At 44.5% G+C, this 19,123-nt stretch overlaps 1 protein-coding gene and 1 long non-coding RNA gene across 6 annotated transcripts in view; one reads left to right on the top strand and one right to left on the bottom strand.

Annotated features, from left to right (window-relative positions):
* Positions 1 to 19,123, bottom strand: part of LOC309383025 — a 904,876-nt gene that overhangs the window by 882,352 nt on the left and 3,401 nt on the right. For 2 of the 3 annotated variants that reach the window (XR_014173746.1, XR_014173747.1), the window contains exon 3: positions 17,964 to 18,650. This is a non-coding gene — a long non-coding RNA (uncharacterized lncRNA). Of the gene's footprint in view, positions 1 to 17,645; positions 18,651 to 19,123 lie in introns of those variants that run through there. The other variant, XR_014173748.1, reaches the window with a different exon arrangement.
* DNAL4 (dynein axonemal light chain 4) lies at positions 6,188 to 12,446 on the top strand. 3 transcript variants are annotated; one of them, XM_081939905.1, is made up of 4 exons: positions 6,188 to 6,335; positions 8,663 to 8,840; positions 9,876 to 9,959; positions 11,557 to 12,446. In XM_081939905.1, the coding sequence occupies exons 2-4, from the start codon at positions 8,769 to 8,771 to the stop codon at positions 11,719 to 11,721; spliced, it is 321 nt and encodes a 106-aa protein (XP_081796031.1). In that variant the 5' UTR covers positions 6,188 to 6,335; positions 8,663 to 8,768; the 3' UTR covers positions 11,722 to 12,446. The 3 variants fall into 3 exon arrangements, with proteins under 3 accessions (XP_081796031.1, XP_081796032.1, XP_081796030.1); XM_081939906.1 differs by having other exon boundaries at positions 6,249 to 6,686; XM_081939904.1 differs by having other exon boundaries at positions 6,250 to 6,719; positions 11,557 to 12,445.

The following is a 19,123-nucleotide window of genomic DNA, read 5'->3' as shown; positions in this document are numbered from 1 at the left end:
AAAAAAAAGAAATATGAACCAGTTGCCGAGCATCCAAATTTTGATCACATGACCATGAGGATGCTGCAACAGTTGTATTTTGTATTTGTACTTATTAGTTTGTCAAACATCTCATATGATTCACTTTTTCAGGGCCATTGTAACTTCGAAAGGTTACTAAATGAATGGTTATAAGTCAAGGACAATCTATACTATTTTCCAAAGGAACCAGAGATTTCTGTGAAGCCACACTGCTGTTGGGTGTGTTGGAACAAAAACTCCACTAATCTATTGCCTATATATCTATATGCAGAGAAATCATCTTGCATCCTGATTTTTTGTCATTTAAAGCCCACCAAGTGTATACGTTTATTCCGGTGAACAATTGTTTCTTTAAAATGACAGAGTAGAAATCCACATGATGGCTGTGTTTCAATCCTTGACCAATTGGAGGCTCATATGGTAAGTGACATCAGCAACAATTCAATGTTTATCCTATTTTTGTGAAACCATCTGAGACCAAATGCATCGTATTTGCATAGGACGAGGAGCCGCTATATCTGCAAAGTATAATTTTTGTTAGCGAAAATGATAAAAAGGTAAAGAAGTCTCTATGGATTTTACTCCATTAGCGGTTGCTGGCTTAGGGGCAGAGCTCATCTCCGTTTCAAGGCAATTGAACCACTGCTGTCCAAAGACATTTCTGCAGTCATGTGGCCAGCATGATATCACGTGGCACCGTTACTGTCCCACAGAAGTGCTACCTATTTATCTACTAGCATTTGCATGCTTTCAAACTGCTAGGTTGGCAGGAGCTGGGGCAAGCTCATTCCGTCAGGTGTTGCTTAGATTTTGAACCTGACCTGCAAGTTTTCCACTGAAAAGCCTAGTATCTTAACTGCTGAGCCACTACCCTGCCCTTTTTGGACCCATCACAAACTCTGGTTCTAAGATTTTGATCTCAATTCATCTTGCTATTTTATGGATCTCCATTGGACTAAAGCACGAGTGTCACACTCACCGCATCACGTTGCCGTCACATAATGTATATTGCAATGATTTTTTCTCTTCACGGAGCTGGCCTGCATGTGAGACATCTGGGCCATAGGCCACCAGTTTGACACCCTTGGACTAAAGCATCACATAACAGCTTCTGGGGCTTCAGTCAACTTCACTTTTGTACGATAATATAATTATTTCTGTAGACAATAACTGCTGTCTGCCATATATTTATATCAAAATAATATTGTAAGGTCCAAAAACTGCACTTGAGTCACCAGAATGCCAAAATGTGGGTTGGAAAACAACAGCTTTTATTGTACAAAGAAGAGCTGGGTAGACTTATTCCATATGCATATAGATAACAAACATGCAAGGAGAAAAGCCACACATGTGAGTTTAGCACCAATGTCTTATATCCAAATTTAGCCAACCAGAGAGAAACGTTTGTCACCCAACATGGGCAATGACTTGCCCATGCCCGCCTTATCCATGGAGCATTCTTTGTCCATGCTTTGTTATCTTACAGAGCATCCCTTGTAGCCTTGTGTGTTCGTGCTCTTAGGCAGCCCTCTTCTATGGCCCTGTTTATCTATGGAGCAGGATGTTCCTGGATAACTGTTTTTGTTCCATCTCCAAGGATGTGTGTAGCTTTGAAGCAAATAACAGAAGCGAGAAACCAAATAGCAAAATGTACAATTTGAGGTTTACAGAATTAATTCCTAACAAATAATTCCTAACCGTAGTAAAATAGCACAAGCAATTCTTAATAGAAGCAAACAGCAAAGGTTAGATTGATTTGTGTCAATATGTCCTTTCACTATAACATAATTACCAGTATAACCCACTCCTTCTGTTTTATCTTTCTCTAAGTTTTCCAGCTGTTGAAAGAAATGTCTTTCTGGGTTCGGCTCCAAGTGGGGAAAAAAACACTGGAGACATGGAGGCTGCTTGGAAAGATGGTTTAATGGTGGACAGGACCACATGGCTTGAGTCTTGAACAGAAAAGGTGATCACATGCTTCAGTGTTGGTGGAGAAGAAGAGAAGGGAGGGCTGAGATGCTGAAAGTCCCTGGTTTTATGCCCTCTCTGGCCTTTGATCTTGAGCTTGTATTCTGATTGGTTGTCAGACTCCCATGGGGCCATGCAGGGGCAACTTTCTAGGCTGCGTTTTGAATCCAGATTTGGTTGAGTTGTCAGATGCCATGTGGTGAGTGGGTAAAGGCTAATCATGCCTTAATCCCATCACCCTGGAGCTGAAGGGGAGAACTATTATGTAAAGGGACTGGCTTGGGCATCTTAATGGCCCATTGACAAAGGGGGTGGAGGCATGAAGCTGCAGGGAGTTACTTTGTCTTTAAAACATGTTTCACTCCTTTTCACATCCAGGGAAATGTAATATTCTGCCTTTTCAATATTTCCTAGGTTATTTCATTTTTGTGGGAGAGGGCTGGGTGATAACTTCCTACACAGCTTTCAAAATTCATATATTTTTCCAAAGATTTGTATAAATCATTGTTAACAGTTATTGTCCAAGAAGTGCAAAATTAAAAGTTTTGGGAGACTATTCAACAGAACATGCATATTATACTATTCAAAATCTTCCATTGATCTACACAGGAGACCATTGCATATAGCTAGTCAAAAGCTGTTTCAAGAATATTCGAAAACTTGTTCTCTACTTACGTAATAAAACCCCTTTCCCCCTTTGTTTGAACTTTTACACCAATATAAAAGCAAAGAAAATATATGCAGGAGTATTTGGTCACATTCTCCTGAAACTTATGAATGGCAAGCCAGTATGTTTACGTTTTCCATTTATATGATCAGGACACATTAACCCTTCTTCCTGGGAGGCAGTTGGGCCTGCTGATAGTATACCTGGCTCCCCGCCATACATCAGCGACCCTGCCTGAGCTCCTCGAGCTGATCGCATCTGTGGCAGTTGAGACCCCCAAACTTCTAGTGATGGGGGATTTTAACCTGCCATCGGTGGGAGAAGCATCAGAGGGGGTTCGGGAGTTCATGGCTTCCATGATAGCCATGGACCTGACTCAAATGATTCAGGGCCCGACACACGAGGGAGGTCACACCTTGGACCTTGTTTTTGTCTCTGGCCAGTGGTTGAGTGATCTGGGAGGAGTGAATTTAACCATCACTCCTCTGTCATGGTCAGATCACTCACTCCTCCGACTTGACTTCCCTGGTGCTACCCCTCGCTGCGGGGAGGCGGAACCGGAAAACACTAGATGGTTCCGCCCCAGGCGCCTGATGGAACCAGATAGGTTCCAGACGGAGCTTGGGCCACCTCCTGCAGCCCTGACCCGCCCTCGGGTAGAGGACCTGGTGGCCGCGTGGAATAATGCGACTACCGGGGCCTTGAACCGGGTGGCGCCTTTGCGGCCTCTCCGGCGGCAACGATCCACCCTGGCTCCTTGGTTTACCGAGGAGCTAAGGGTGATGAAGCGCCGCAAGAGATGCCTAGAGAGTCGTTGGAGATCCTCCCGATCCGAATTTGACCGAGCACAGGTACGAGCCCATTTAAGGACGTACCTAGTGACATTGAGAACGGCCAAACGCCAATATTGTGCCGCTCTCATTGCATCCGCAGAGAACCGCCCTGCCGCCCTGTTTCAGGTGTCCCGCTCCCTTCTGTTTCAGAGGCTGCGGGAGGCCCCTTTACAGGGTAGGGCAGAGGAATTTTGGAAATATCTGCAGGATAAAGTCGCTCAAATCCGGAAGGATTGGGTCCCCTTCAGTGGCCCAGTCGAGACGCCAGTGGCGAGTCTTGAGAAACCTTTTTGGGAGGAGTTTGACTTGGTTGTCATCGAGGATTTGGACAGATTGCGTGGACGACTGCGACCTACCACATGTTTACTGGACCCGTGTCCCTCCTGGCTTGTACTGGCATCCTGGGAGGTTACACGCGACTGGCTCCTGGGCCTAGTGAACGCTTCGTTGGGTGAGGGGTCTCTTCCGGCCGCCTTGAAGGAGGCGGTGTTGAGACCCTTGCTCAAGAAGCCTTCCCTGGACCCTACGGAGCTGGCCAATTATCGTCCTGTCTCCAACCTTCCCTTTTTGGCGAAGGTTGTAGAGAGTGTGGTGGCTTCTCAGTTCCCACGACATCTGGAGGAGAATGATTATCTAGACCCGCGCTAGTCCGGCTTCCGCCCCGGGCACAGCACAGAGACGGCCTTGGTCGCGTTGGTAGATGATCTCTGGAGGGCCAGAGATAGGGGTTGTTCCTCTATCCTGGTCCTATTAGACCTCTCGGCGGCTTTTGATACCATCGACCATGGTATCCTGTTGCGCCGACTGGAGGGGTTGGGGGTCTGGGGCACCGTCTTGCGGTGGTTCGGCTCCTACCTCTCCGGCCGGACGCAACGTGTGTTGGCAGGGGAGCAGAGGTCGACCCTAAGCCCCCTTACTTGCGGGGTACCACAGGGGTCGGTCCTCTCGCCACTCCTGTTCAACACATACATGAAGCCGCTGGGTGAGATCATCCGTGGTTTCGGGGTGGGATACCATCTGTACGCTGATGATACTCAGCTGTACATTTCCACCCCGAACCACCCCAACGAGGTTGTCGAAGTGATGTCCCGGTGTGTGGAAGCCGTACGGGTCTGGATGGATGACAACCGACTCAAGCTCAACCCTTCCAAGACGGAGTGGCTGTGGGTTCCGGCCCCCCGGTTCAACCAGTTAATTCCATCTCTGGCCATTGGGGGCATTCAACTTGCCCCCGTGGAGCGGGCGCGCAATTTGGGCGTCCTCCTGGATGCCAGGCTGTCCATGGATGACCATGTGACAGCCGTGGCCAGGGGGGCGTTCCACCAGGTTCGCCTGGTGCGCCAATTGAGCCCCCTATTGGACCGGGACGCCCTACGCACAGTCACCCATGCGCTGGTGACGTCTCGCCTGGACTACTGTAACGCTCTCTACATGGGGCTTCCCTTGAAATGCACTCGGAGACTGCAGTTGGTCCAGAATGCGGCCGCGCGGGTGATTATGGGGAGTACTAAGTACTCCCATGTGACACCTCTCCTGCGCGAGCTGCACTGGCTTCCTGTGGTCTATCGGGTGCGTTTCAAGGTCTTGATTACGATCTTTAAAGCGCTCCATGGCTCAGGACCTAGTTACTTACGGGATCGTATTCTGCCCCATACATCCCTACGACCCATCCGCTCGCACAGAGAGGGACTTCTCCAGGTGCCGTCCACCAGACAGTGTCATGGGGCGGCGCCTAGGAACAGAGCCTTCTCTGTGGCGGGCCCAGCCCTGTGGAATGACCTCCCCCCGGATATTAGGACCACTACTGACCTCCGCTCCTTCCGTGTAAAGTTCAAGACCCACCTATTCCAAATAGCTGGCCTGGCTCAACCATAACTTCTTAACGCTCCTGATGGGTTTTTTAATTCAGTAATTTTATTTAATGGGATTTTAAATTGTGTTTTTTAATTGTCTTTCACTTATAAGTCTACCTCCTCTATGCACGTGTATATGTCTTTGTTTTTTATGTATGTATGTCTGTCTTTATCTGTATTTTACTGTTTTGATTGTACGCCACCCCGAGTCCTTCGGGAGAGGGTTGCGGCTAATCAAATAAAATTATTATTATTATTATTATTATTATTATTATTATTATTATTATTATTATTATTATTATTATTATTATTATTATTATTATTATTATTATTATTATTATTATTATTATTATTATTATTCCTATTCCTTTTTAATTTTAATTTTCTTTTATTTTGCTTGAAAGTGACCTTTTCAATTTAAATCAATCTATTTCATTTTAAAAGATCCAGACCACATTGATAACGAGCTTTCTATTACTCCCCTGATGGTATTTCTCCCCCCCCCCCATACCAATTCTAATTCCAAGGATAAAGTAGAACAAAATAATCTGTAGTTTGGGTTGTGTCTAGATTAAGGAGAGCACTCAATGAACTCCATTTCGGAGTACAAAAGCATATACCCCCTCTTCATTGTGCTATCTATGTAATGCAGTAATTGCATCTCCGCACGAAAACTCTCCTCAAGTTTTCTACAGGAAAAATTAAGAAACGGAGAGAAATTTCTCTCCCTCTCAAACTTATTCCACTAATCTCCTCAGGCAGATTGTGGACACCTATCACTCCATGTCCCAACTAAATTGTGGAAGTGATTTAGGACCCCCTCCGCATAATAGGCAATCCTCGCACCCTATCCGTGCCCTCCACCTTTTACCGTTGCCCAATGGCAAACTGGAAGGCGGGACTTCCGGCGCCGGTTGCTAAGACAAGCACGTTTCTTTCCTTAACAACGGCGAGGAGGCTGGCTTTTGGGGGCTCGGGGTCGAGGTGACGCAGGTGAGACGTACCGGCGAGGGCTCCTTTGGGGCTCCCGGCGTGGACGGAGCCGCTTCTCGCTTCCTCCTCGGACCGGGCGGCGTTCACCGGCCCCACGCCTTTCCTTCGGCGGGTCTGGTCCTCCCGAGAGTGCCGCCCGCCGCTGCTTTTAGCCGGGTCTTAGAGGACTCCTTTCTCCGGAGCGGCTGAGTGGGACTGTCCCACATCCCAGCCCGTGTATGACCCGCGGGCGGAGGCGAGCACCTGAGCAGGGCTCGGGAAGATGAAGCGGCTCGCCTGGGCTCTAAAAGAAGGCAGCCGAATCATTGTTCCAGCCGGCTCTGCGGTTCTTCCTCGGCGCTCCTTTCGGAGGTGCGTGGGAGGAAATTCGGATTTTCACTCAAGGTATACAGGCATGCCTTCGGTTAGGGCTGGATCTGAAGCCGGCTGGCCCTCTATTATAGAGAGGGTCGGCTCTCCCGCCGGCCTTGAATCGCCTGGGGAAGCAGGGTGCGATAACCTTTGAGCATGTGCAGAGTGTGCGTTTGCCCCACGAAATGAGTAGCTGGAGCCCAGCCCTTCCATAGATAGAAAGCTTTCTGGGCCTGGAAATGTACTTTTTAATGCATAAAATAGCAGGCTTCTTCACTTGATTATGGGTAGGAACTAAAAGGAATAAGGAACTATAAGGGATTAGGAACTATAAGGGATGAACTATAAGGGATAAAAAACTATAAGGAATAAGGAACTATAAGGAATAAAGAACTATAAGGGATAAGGAACTATTCTCCTTGGCAATGAAGGGGACAACAGAATCTTATTTTTTTTCTTAATATTTGACAAGTCATTCTAAATTAAAAGGATTCAAAATCAAGTGACCCAAATGGATCTTTTGATTGTGCCTCAATAGGACATGAAATTGATTCTGATTCCATGTGATAGTCAAATCAAAAGTTACTATTGTGAGATGTATTTGCACTATAACTAGATTCACTGATGAGCCAACACCTCCAGCTTCTGGCTATGGGTTTCAAAATAATGGAATGGTTGGAAGTTATTAACACACAGTATAGTTTTTGCTATAATTGGTATTTGGTGAAACTGTGTTTCAGTAATTTTACCGTGGAACCACTGTGGGATAATTTATTTGGAGGCAATGCAGTTTTAATGCCTCAAGATTATTGAAATCGTTGGTTTACAGAATAATTCAAAACCAACATAGCAAGAGAAAAATGATACAATGATACAAGACAGTATCTTTTATACAAAGACATGGCAGCATAGTTTTACAGTTACAATATTTAGAAAATCATTATTTAAATGTCTCCAAAAGGGTAACAGATAAGCAAGCTAAGACTCTAATACCTCCAAAATCACTTTTCCTGTAAGACACAAAACAATCTTAACATTAGCATATTTTTTGTTAATAATGGAATGTTATTTGCCTAAGATTCCATCATTTGGATAGCAAGATGTACTTCCTTTCAGTCTTTCAGGTCTCTTAAATTTTGTCTGCCAAGAAAGCAGAATTACTGTATACATTTTTGTATTTTGATTTATTTTACTCCTTATCCCTTTGCTTCTTAACAATTTGCATTGAAAGATCAGAAATGTTTCAACTGTATCATATACCAAGGATACGGAGTATCTATGTTGCCTGCAAACAGCATACTGAATGATATTGTGTGATATTTTTAGAAGGAATGCAGCATATTGACATCCTTCTAATATCACCCAGTATTGTGCCCAGAAGGTTGATTAATTTTTACTTATCCACATCTTCCATTATTTTTATGGAGCAACAGAATAATGCCTTGGTGATTTGGAAATTCATTATTTGAAACCGGCTTACCCTGAAATATACTAATGTCCCCTCTAGACAAGTGTCTCTTACTCTAAAGATAGCTGATTTATAAATTCTCCAGTAAGAGATTTTCTTCTTCTTATAATACACTTTAAATCTTTAAAATATATGTGACTACACAAGATTGGCCAAGTGATTAGCTGTTAATTCCACTGGGGGGAATAGAGAGCTAGTTCCTTATCTGAAAGAGGAAAAAACCTATATATGACTTGCTACTTCTGAAATTCTGACTCCCAATATGGAATTTAAACAAATGGCAATAATTTAGTCAAATAAACAGAGATCATCAGTCACCATAATTCAAGTTTTTCATTATTGTTACTATTTGAAGCCTGCCTATTTTAACAATATTAGTAAGAAAAAAAAACTATAGACAAATGTAATTGTCATAAAAATAACTGCTTATTTTTATTCCCTTAAAAGGATTTGACTGTATTATATTCCAAATATTATGCTATATTTTTTTCTTTATTTTTCTATATAGCATAAGGTATTTTTCCAAAACTGACCTGAATTCACACTGCTAGCCTACACGTGATTGGTTCCTTTCAAGATATTCTGCCCTCACTTGAAGTCACGGTGGACAAACAATGGCAGACACTGGGGAGGGGAAAAAAGAAGAAGCAGATTATAAGAGACTTCACAGCTTCCCACTAATTAGGGTAAGAATGGAAGTGAAGAAAGATGATATATCCTGAGTCAAGAAATACTGAAATTTAATGCCATTTTTACATCTTAAATTTGCCACAAAATCTAAACAGAAGAGTGAGAGGAAGGATGGAGAGAAGTACTGGTAGTTGCCATAGTGACTGAAGAATTATTAGTTTATCTGCGAAAATCTTATTACCCAAGGTATACAGAACACCCCTGATCAAAATGTGCATTTCTGTCCCTCATAGCTTAGTAAGCATCAACATCTTTCATGGCTGTTTTGTACAATATCTAACCATGTTTTTTTATAGTGTATCTATGATGAAGAAATCTTTGCTATGGGCCCAAGCAAGCTAATATTTCTTTGTTTGTGTTACATAATGCTTGCAAAGTTTTCTAATCAAGGAGAGTCTATTCTCCCCTCCATGTTTGAATTATGAAACGTGGCTCATTTTAAAGCTGGCCTAAGAGGTTCATTCCAAGGCCTGAAGTAAGATCAAAAATCAGGCTTAAGATTTTTGTATGCACAAAGATGGAAAAAAAAATTAGTGGTAACTACAATGGAGGAATGGTTGGTGAACATGATCAATATGCTGAAATGGCTAAATTGACTTGTTTGATTAGAGAGAAGACAATATTGGTAACTAGAAACCCTCTATGGGCTGTTTGCATTAAAGAAGACAAAATGATTCTTGCAGGCACTGGTTTACCACAAATGGCTGCAGGAGAGAAGTGTGGTAGTTTCTTCATTAGCCATGTTAAAGTGGCACATGTGAAGCTTTCTGCCTTTGTGTGACATTTGTGTGAGAAAGGATTTTATCTGAAACTAGCGTGCATTGCGTAGACAAGTATTACTGGAGAGAAAGTCTGTAGACTTGTATTCTTGGTGCTTAATTGTCTGTAATGAATAAAGGCAAATTTAGTGGAAGAGATTTGAATCTTTCCATTCTTTGTGTCTTACCATCTGATTATGATTTAATGTTATGCAATAACCAATCCTGGCTTAATACTGACCAAGATCCTCTATGCTTGTAATTTTTCTCCAGCACTCAGACATGCCGGAAGAAATGCGAGTCGAGGCCATGGAATTATGTGTTACTGCATGTGAAAAATATGCCACTAACAATGAGGTACTGACACTAAAATGTCTGTATTTGGTGAGACACTAGATATGCTTCAGTTAATTTTTAACCACCTTTTCCTAAAAGGAAAGGTAATAGAAGCAGCAATAAATCTATGTTCTTATAGACTCTGGTGCCATTTGTATATATTAAAAAGCAGCAATCATAAGTTTGTATGAATGCCCTCTTTACCCCTGCTTTTGATGCTAAATCCCTTTCTATATCAAAATGGTAATAGAGCATTTTCCCTCAACATGATCCCTTTATGCTAGCATTGCATAATATGTTAACAGTGGTGATTTTTTTTGTAGCTCAGTGTAGGCAGTGTCGCATGCATTTAGCCCCCTCAGTTTTCACGTCGCTGTTTCTGTTGGAGGAATTGGGTTCAGTTCTTATTTAGGGCAGAAAAATGCCTGCTAAGTTCCGTTCAAGCATTCAGGAAATAGTGTTCCAACATGCTAGCGCTTCAGATTTTATTTATTTATATTTCCTCTTTCTAAACCGACCATCTCCCTCAGAGATAGATAAACTGTGCTCCCTACCTATGTCACTCAGATGACACTGTCTCCTGCAGCCACTGGATTAGCACATATGGTTGCAGGAGAGAAGCCAAGGTAGCTTCTTCAGTAATCAGGACAAAGCAGGACGTGTGAGGCTTTCCCCCTGCTGACATTTGTGCAAGGAGATGTCATTTAAGCAAGGCCAGGAAGAAAGTGGGAGTTTATGTTCCTAATATTTCAACTGATAGAGCTAGTAGGGCAAAAACCTTTTGTTACTGTGTTAAGTATTCTGGCAGTAAGTACGGGTAGTCCCCAATTTACGGAACCAGAATTTCTCTTGCTAAGCAGGGCAGTTATTAAATCAGTCATGCCCTCTGTTTTAATCTTTTTGCCAGAGTTGTTAAGTCAATCACTGCAGTTCTTAAGTGAATCATGCGTTTAAGTGGGTCCAGCTTCCCCCATGGGCTTGTCAGAAGCAGACTGGGAAGGTCAAGAAATGATGGTCACGCGACACCAGGATGCTGCAATTATCATAAATGCATGCCAATTAACAAGCATTTGAATGTTGATGATGTGACCATGGGGACGTTGCAATAGTGAAACTCTGGCATTTTTTCAGTGCCATTTTAACTTTGAATGAATGGTTGTAAGTCAAGGACTACCTACATGCTAATATACTCCTATCAACTGTTTTGTGACATCAAGATGTCAACATGTTTATCTACAGCTCAGGCTATTCCTTTGTGTATTCCCCCTCCTCCCCCCCCCCAAAAAAAAATCAAGTCAGATTTAGTTCCTTTTTTAATATGGACATGTGGTTTTCATGGCAACAGTACAGATGTGGCTTCCTATTACCTTTTTCAGGAATGCTTTTGGAACTTTTTCATCTAGATTACAGGCCTGTCCTTCCTGGAGTTATTAAACAGGCCATGGGCTGCTTAGCTTTGCAGCCCAACATTGACCATATGTTGCTACCTGCTGGAACAGTCCACACCTTTTGTTCTGGTAATTTTTTGGTGAGATTAAAAAATAAATTCCATGTCAGTAACTTGTTACTTTTTTTTCTTTTGGTTTCTGTTCCCTTCCATCTCAAACTTCTCCTTCAGAGCGCTGCCAAGATGATCAAAGAGACAATGGACAAGAAATTTGGATCTTCCTGGCACGTAGTGATTGGGGAAGGGTTCGGCTTCGAAATCACCCATGAAGTGAAGAATTTGCTCTATATGTTCTTTGGAGGCAGTCTAGCAGTTTGTGTTTGGAAATGCTCCTGACACATTTTTCGCTACTGAAACTCATCCAAGCAGGATACTTTCCCCGCCAGACTTTTAATTGGTTTTTGTACAATTTAAAGGGCAGCTTTATTTTTAATAACAAATATTGGGCTTTTTTCTTATTTATATGCAAGTTTTATGAAATATATTTAGTGTGTATCTGTAAATCTGTTTGAGCTACCTAATCCAGCTCATAAGTGTTTTTATTCTGATTTTACCAATGTGTCTTCTTGCTTAGAGGTGGGATTGTGCAAGAGTGATTGGGGTTATGAAGCCATACATTGGAGGTAGTGTGAGAATTTCAACCCAAGTTTGCTGCTACTTCTCGCTATCCTTCCCACTTTCTGAGAGCAGACCCGAAAAGGCAGCTTTGTTCCGCCTGGATGGCAGCTGCATGGTTGGGAAACCTAAACCAGTGGATGGTTGCTGAAATGATTTTGCCTCGCCACCTCACTACACCTAAAGAGCACTGATATAATTTGTGGAGCATATGGTGCAGAAATAGAGATATTTTGCCTAGCATGGGGATGGGGTGGGAGTATCATACCACAGTATGTTCAGAAACTGGTATTGGAAAGAATGGACCTGACCTGACAGTTTCTTATACTTCTAAGTACAATTGTACTTCCATTTTGTAGGCTGATGCCATCACAGAGGTGTTTGATTAATGGAATGATCCTAATTGTATTTTCTATATCCCTTATTAGAATTTGGAATGGAAAGGGGATTTACTTTTTGCAATAAAAACTTTTTTAAATGCATGGCTCCTATCCAAGAGATTTTCCTAGAATTTTGGGCATGCCCAGAAATGGTGGGGGACCTGTATGTATGTACCAGATTTCGAATAGGATGCAGAGATCCTACTTACCATAGGACTGAATGCAGTGTTATCTTTCAGTTAATGCTTATGCCACCACATTGTGCCTCACCTCTGGCTTTCATTTTGAGAACGAGCAGGATCGTATTTCTTAATTCTTAGTTAATGGGCAATCCCAAGATGTGCTTTGCTTATCATGTCCCAAAGGTGTAAAATGAACTCATCATCTTCAAACCTCTGGTTAGCCTTTATGTCACATTGCATCATACCATAAAATGGTGGTTAACTGCTATAGAATTATTCCACTAAAATTTGATTTATCACAAATGATTTATCCCTTCAGGGGTAAAAAAGCTTGCATACTTTTCCTTCTTTTACCATAGTATCTGCTCAGCAAATTGCATACTACAATGTAGCAGCACAAACTCTTTCCCAGCACAATTTTTTGAGCACAGCTGAATTGCAACAACCACACAAAGATGTCCCCATGGCCAAATCCTGCCAGTTTAGAATACACATTAATCGTATCAGAATGTATCAAGTAATTCAAACTAACCTAGATAGCTGCATTTAAGCCATCCATCAAAGTTATTGAAGCACCCTTACTATCATATCATGGCCTGATTAAAATTGGTCCAGATAATCTTCTTCCAAATTTAAGGTTATTGCTATGTTTGCCCAAAAATAGAATATATAAAAGAAGAACTACTAGAGATTTGTTTTTTATTTTAGAAAATTATAAAGCTGCCCATCTTTAACTTTGGGCAGCCAAGAAACAATGTGAACAATATTAATTTAAAAAGTGTTAAGACTATACAGAATACATGATCCAAGCTGGGTCGGTCACGGGACCAGAGGTTAGTCGTCTATTATTATTATTATTATTATTATTATTATTATTATTATTATTATTATTATTATTATTATTATTATTATTATTATTATTATTATTATTTATTAGACTTGTTAGCCGCTCCCTCTCCACGAAGGGACTCGGGGCGGCGTACAATAAATAAATCACATGTTACACAATTAGACATTACACGGAGGAGGTATAAAAGTCACCACAACAATTGTTACAATACATACAATAATAATAAGGTTAAAAATTAAAATACCCCAATTTAAAATTTAAAGTTTAAAATTGCCAGGAGGATTAGAGATAGAACTATAGTTGAGCCAGGACGGCTAGTTGGAATAGGTGGGTCTTGAGCTTTACACGGAAGGAGCGGAGGTCGGTAGTGGTCCTAATATCCGGGGGGAGGTCATTCCACAGGGCTGGGCCCATCACAGAGAAGGCCCTGCTCCTGGGCGCCGCCGTTTGGCACTGCTCAATGGACGGCACCCAGGGAGTCCCTCTCTGTGAGAGCGGATTGGTTGTAGGGATGTATGGGGCAGGATGCGATCCCGCAAGTAACTAGGTCCTGTGCCATGGAGCGCTTTGAAGATGGTGATCAACACCTTGAAACGCACCCGATAGACCACAGGGAGCCAGTGCAGCTCACGCAGGAGAGGTGTTATATGGGAATATCTTGTACTCCCCATAATCACCCGCGCGGCCGCATTCTGGACCAGCTGTAGTCTTCGGGTGCATCTCAAGGGAAGCCCCATTGTAGAGAGCATTACAGTAGTCCAGGCGGGACGTCACCAGCGCATGAGTGACTGCGAAGGGCATCCCAGTCCAATAGGGGGCGCAATTGGCGCACCAGGCGAATCTTGTGGAACGCGCCCCTCGCCACGGCTGCCACATGGTCATCCATAGACAGCCGGGCATCCAGGAGGACGCCCAAATTGTGCGCCCGCTCCATGGGGGCCAGTTGCTCGCCCCCAATGGCCAGCGATGGAATCCACTGGTTGAACCGTGGGGCCGGAAGCCACAGCCACTCCGTCTTGGAGGGGTTGAGCTTGAATATGTTGTCACCCATCCAGACCCGTACGGCTTCCAAGCACCGGGACATCATTTCGACGGCCTTGTTGGGGTGGTTCGGGGTGGAGATGTACAACTGCGTATCGTCAGCGTACAGATGATATCCCACCCCAAAACCACGAATGATCTCACCCAGCGGCTTCATATATGTGTTGAACAGGAGAGGCGAGAGGACCGACCCCTGTGGCACCCCACAAGTGAGCGGCCTCAGGGTCGACCTCTGCTCCCCTGCCAACACACATTGCGTCTGGTCGGAGAGGTAGGAGCAGAACCACCGCAAAACGGTGCCCCTTACCCCCAGCCCCTCCAGCCGGTGCAATAGGATACCATGGTCGATGGTATCAAAAGCCGCTGAGAGATCTAATAGGACCAGGATAGAGGAACAACCCCTATCCCTGGCCCTCCAGAGATCATCTACCAACGCGACCAAGGCCGTCTCTGTGCTGTGCCCGGGTCGGAAGCCGGACTGGCGCGGGTCTAGATAATCATTTTCCTCCAGGTGACATGGGAACTGTTGGGCCACCACACTCTCTACAACCTTCGCTAAAAAGGGAAGGTTGGAGACGGGACGATAATTAGCTAGCTCAGTTGGGTCCAGGGAAGGCTTCTTGAGTAAGGGTCTTACAACCGCCTCTTTCAAGGCGGCTGGTAAGGACCCCTCGCCCAGTGAAGCGTTCACTAGTCCCAAGAGCCAGTCTTGTGTGACCTCCCAGGATGCCAGTACAAGCCAGGAGGGACACAGGTCCAATAAACATGTGGCTCGTAGTCGCCCACGCAACCTGTCCAAATCATCGGTGGCAACAGAGTCAAACTCCTCCCAGAATGGTCTCTCAAGACTCGCCTTGGACGTCCCTCCTAGCCCACTGAGGGGGACCCATTCCCTCCGGATTTGAGCCATTTTATCCTGCAGATATTCCCCAAATTCCTCTGCCCTGCCCTGTAAAGGGGCTTCCCGCAGCCTCTGTGACAGAAGGGAGCGGGTCACCCGAAACAGGGCGGCAGGGCGGTTATCTGCGGACGCAATAAGAGCGGCACAATGTCGACATTTGGCCACTTTTAATGCCACAAGGTATGTCCATAAATAGGTTCTTACCTGTGTTCTGTCAAATTTGGAATGGGAGGATCTCCATCTGCTCTCTAGGCGTCTCTTGTGGCGTTTCATCACCCTTAGCTCCTCAGTAAACCAAGGGCCCAGGGTGGTTCGTTGCCGCAGGAGAGGCCACAAAGGCACCACCCGGTCTAAGGCCCCGGCGGCCGCACTATTCCATGCGGCTACCAGGTCCTCCATCCGGGGGCGGGTCAGGTCTACAGGAGGTGGCCCAAGCTCCGTCTGGAACCTATCCGGTTCCATCAGGTGCCTGGGGCGGAACCATCTAGGACATTCCGGTTCTGCCTCCCCGCGGCGGGGGGTAGCGCCAGGGAAGTCAAGCCGGAGAAGTGAGTGATCTGACTATGACAGGGGGGTAATAGCTAAGTCCCCTATTCCCAGATCACTCGTCTACTGGCCAGAGACAAAAACAAGATCCAGCGTGTGGCCTCCCTCGTGCGTGGGACCCTGAATTAATTGAGTCAGGTCCATGGCTGTCATGGAAGCCATGAACTCCCGAACCACCTCAGATGCTTCTCCCATCGATGGCAGGTTGAAGTCCCCCATAACTAAAAGTTTGGGGGTCTCAACCGCCATCGCTGCGATCAGCTCGAGGAGTTCAGGCAGGGCCGCTGATGTATAGCGAGGAGCCAAGTATACAATCAGCAGGCCCAGCTGTCTCCCTGGACCCCATCTCACGACAAGAGACTCACACCCGGATATCTGTGGCACAGTGAACTCTCTCGGCTCCAGGTCCTCCCGGATAATCACCGCTACCCCGCCACCCCTACCCTGGGCCCGTGGCTAGTGGAATGCTCGATAGCCTGGTGGGCACATTTCCACGAGGGGTACACATCCCTCGTGGCCCAACCAGGTCTCCGTTATTCCTGCGAGGTCCGGCTCCCCCTCCGAGATCAGATCATTAATGAGGGGGGCCTTGTTGACAACGGACTTCGCATTGCATAACATCAGCCTCAGGCCCTGGCTCTGTAGGTCCTGGCCACCTAGAATGCGGAGGTTGGTACAAGCGACCTGGTGTGTCCAACAACCACGGTCTCCCAACCGACTACAGGTTCTTAGTCTGTCCTCACACCCACCCCTCCCCACGACCGTTGGTATGGCAAAGCCCTCTGCTGGAATGTTATTTTCCCTCTCCTCCCCCCACTTCGCTCACTCCCCTCTCGACCACACCTGTTCGCCTGGCTCTAATCTCACTCCTGGCCTGATTAACCCTCCCCCCTACCCTAGAACCCCTTAAAACTGTTAAAAAACATTTGATTAAAAACCCCCTTAGTTTCCGCTTTCTCCACCTCTCTGGGTTAATAAACCCGTCATCAAGGTGGGCCCTTGGAAGGGCTGAGGGCCATACCTGTGAGAGGGGGGACTCTCGCAGTGGCAGTAGGTCTGACCTTGAATATATTAAGTTCATGTAGTTGTCACAGGGGCGAGCTCATTTTCGGGTGCTGTAGTTGATATCATGAGTTTGTAAGCCAGGACTCCCTACAAAAGGGGATAAACAGATGATTGTCCATACCCTAGATGGAAAGGGTAGGGTGGTGAGCTAGCCGGCTAGCCAGTTGGTCTAAGGGTGGAGTCTATAGGTGGGACTCGGAGGCAGTTTGTAGCAGGCGGTAAGGGCAAAGCCATAGTCAAGATAGTAAGAAAATTGATGGAATTGGTAATTCTAAATTTATGGACTCCTGATGGAGCTCATCCTCAGGGAATTTCCCTGTGTGCTTTGGGCTATTCTATGCATAGTATTTATGTGGTGCCTGGTTGTGCGTGGCATTGATTCATTGTTGATTAGGGCATTGATAGTAGAGAAGTCGTTGGTTTTGTTTCCTTGTGTTGCCAAGTCCTCGTTCCTCATCTCCTAAGTATTTATTTATTTATTTATTTATTTATTTATTTATTTATTTATTTCTTCGCACTTCTAGACCGCCCCCTCTCCCAAAAGGGACTCGGGGCGGTGTACAGTCCACACAGCAAATACATCATCCGTAGTAAAATTCATTAAATAGATAAACAGATGAATAAGTGAATAAGTATAAATAGAGGAGGTTAAAAGAATTAAAAGAACTGTACAGCGAGAATATAAATATGGCTTTAAAACCCCTAAAATCAATTAAATTTAAAACAATACCCTTAAAATACCAGTTAAAAGTATATTTCCAGGAGGTGACAGTTATAACAGTTATAATTATGCCAGGCCAGCTAATCGGAACAGGTGAGTCTTCAATTTTTGTCGGAAGGAGCGGAAGTCTGTGGTGGTTCTAATATCGGGGGGGAGGTCATTCCAGAGGGTTGGGCCCATCACAGAGAGTTGATAAATCGGCACTCCTTTTGACTGACAAAGGATCCATTTCCCAGGCTTCAATAATTTCATTATTTTTTGTACCTGCTCAGTCAACAATCTTAATGGTATAACATTCAATGTATGTCTTCCTTCATTGCAATGTGAGACTCCCAATGAGCTTGGATCTCCATGTCTGACCACTTGATTATGTTCTTGCAATCTAATGGATAGCTTCCTCACTTGTCTGCCCTACATAGAGGGGCAATCCATGCAGGTGATCTGGTAGATTACAGTGGAAGCACCTGCCACCTTCAAGTGATCTTTGCAATGCATGATCTGTCCTCATATGGTAGTCTGTGAGCAGTGTACGATGCCCACTTGCAGATCTCAGAAGCTGCATTCTAACTGCTTGTGAAATGCTTCTGATGTATGGAAGTGTGTGTCATATGGTTAAGACTTGTGCCTTCTTTCTTCCCCCCTCTCCCTTGCATGTTGCACAGGAACCTTGTCATAAATGTTGGGGATATCCATTCGTTATACAGAATACAGTTAATAATCATATTGTAACTAATGGTTCCTTTAAAAGGATCCATACAATTAATCTATTGGTAGTCCACTGAAGTCCTGACCCTACCATCTCAGGAAAGAGCCAGGTTTTCCAAGGGAAAGATGTTCCAAAGGGCAGATTCTCATATTTTAAAGTTAACAGGATATTTTCAACAAGAATCTTATAATTTAGACATCACACGATTACTCTTCTGGGAAGTCAGCCACAAGTCACTACCGATAATATCTCTTCTTTCTATAAAAAATTGAGGGGGGAAAAGGTTATTCATGGTGCCCACAACTGCATGCTACATCTGAGATAAACCTCATAACCCATTGACATTGCCCAACATAGGTACCTTATTTGCTAGAACCAAGTTTAAAATAGAGGGAAAGCCATCCAAAAACCAGAAGCCAGACATTAAGCAATAATTTCAAAAAAATATTTTCTGTTCCTTGAGTTTAATTCCACCCGTTAATGTTCTGGAAATCCTACCAGATCTGTTTATAACCCCAGGCCTGGAGATTGCAAGGAACCAGTAATATTTTAAAATGATTGTTATTGTGGTTTATATTCATTCTCCCCTCTCCCTGTGGTAACAGAATAAGAGTTGGAAGGGCCCTGAGAGATGTTCTAGTCCCTGCTCTGGCAGGAAATCTTATACCAGTGATGGCGAACCTATGGTGGCACGCGGAGTCATTTGTCAGGGTACGCGAGGTGCTGCCCTG

This window comes from Natrix helvetica, assembly GCF_964273705.1.
Source record: "Natrix helvetica genome assembly, chromosome: 1".
NCBI lineage: Eukaryota > Metazoa > Chordata > Lepidosauria > Squamata > Natricidae > Natrix > Natrix helvetica.
Note: the sequence above shows the minus strand (reverse complement) of the source record. Positions and strands in the feature narration are given on the sequence as shown.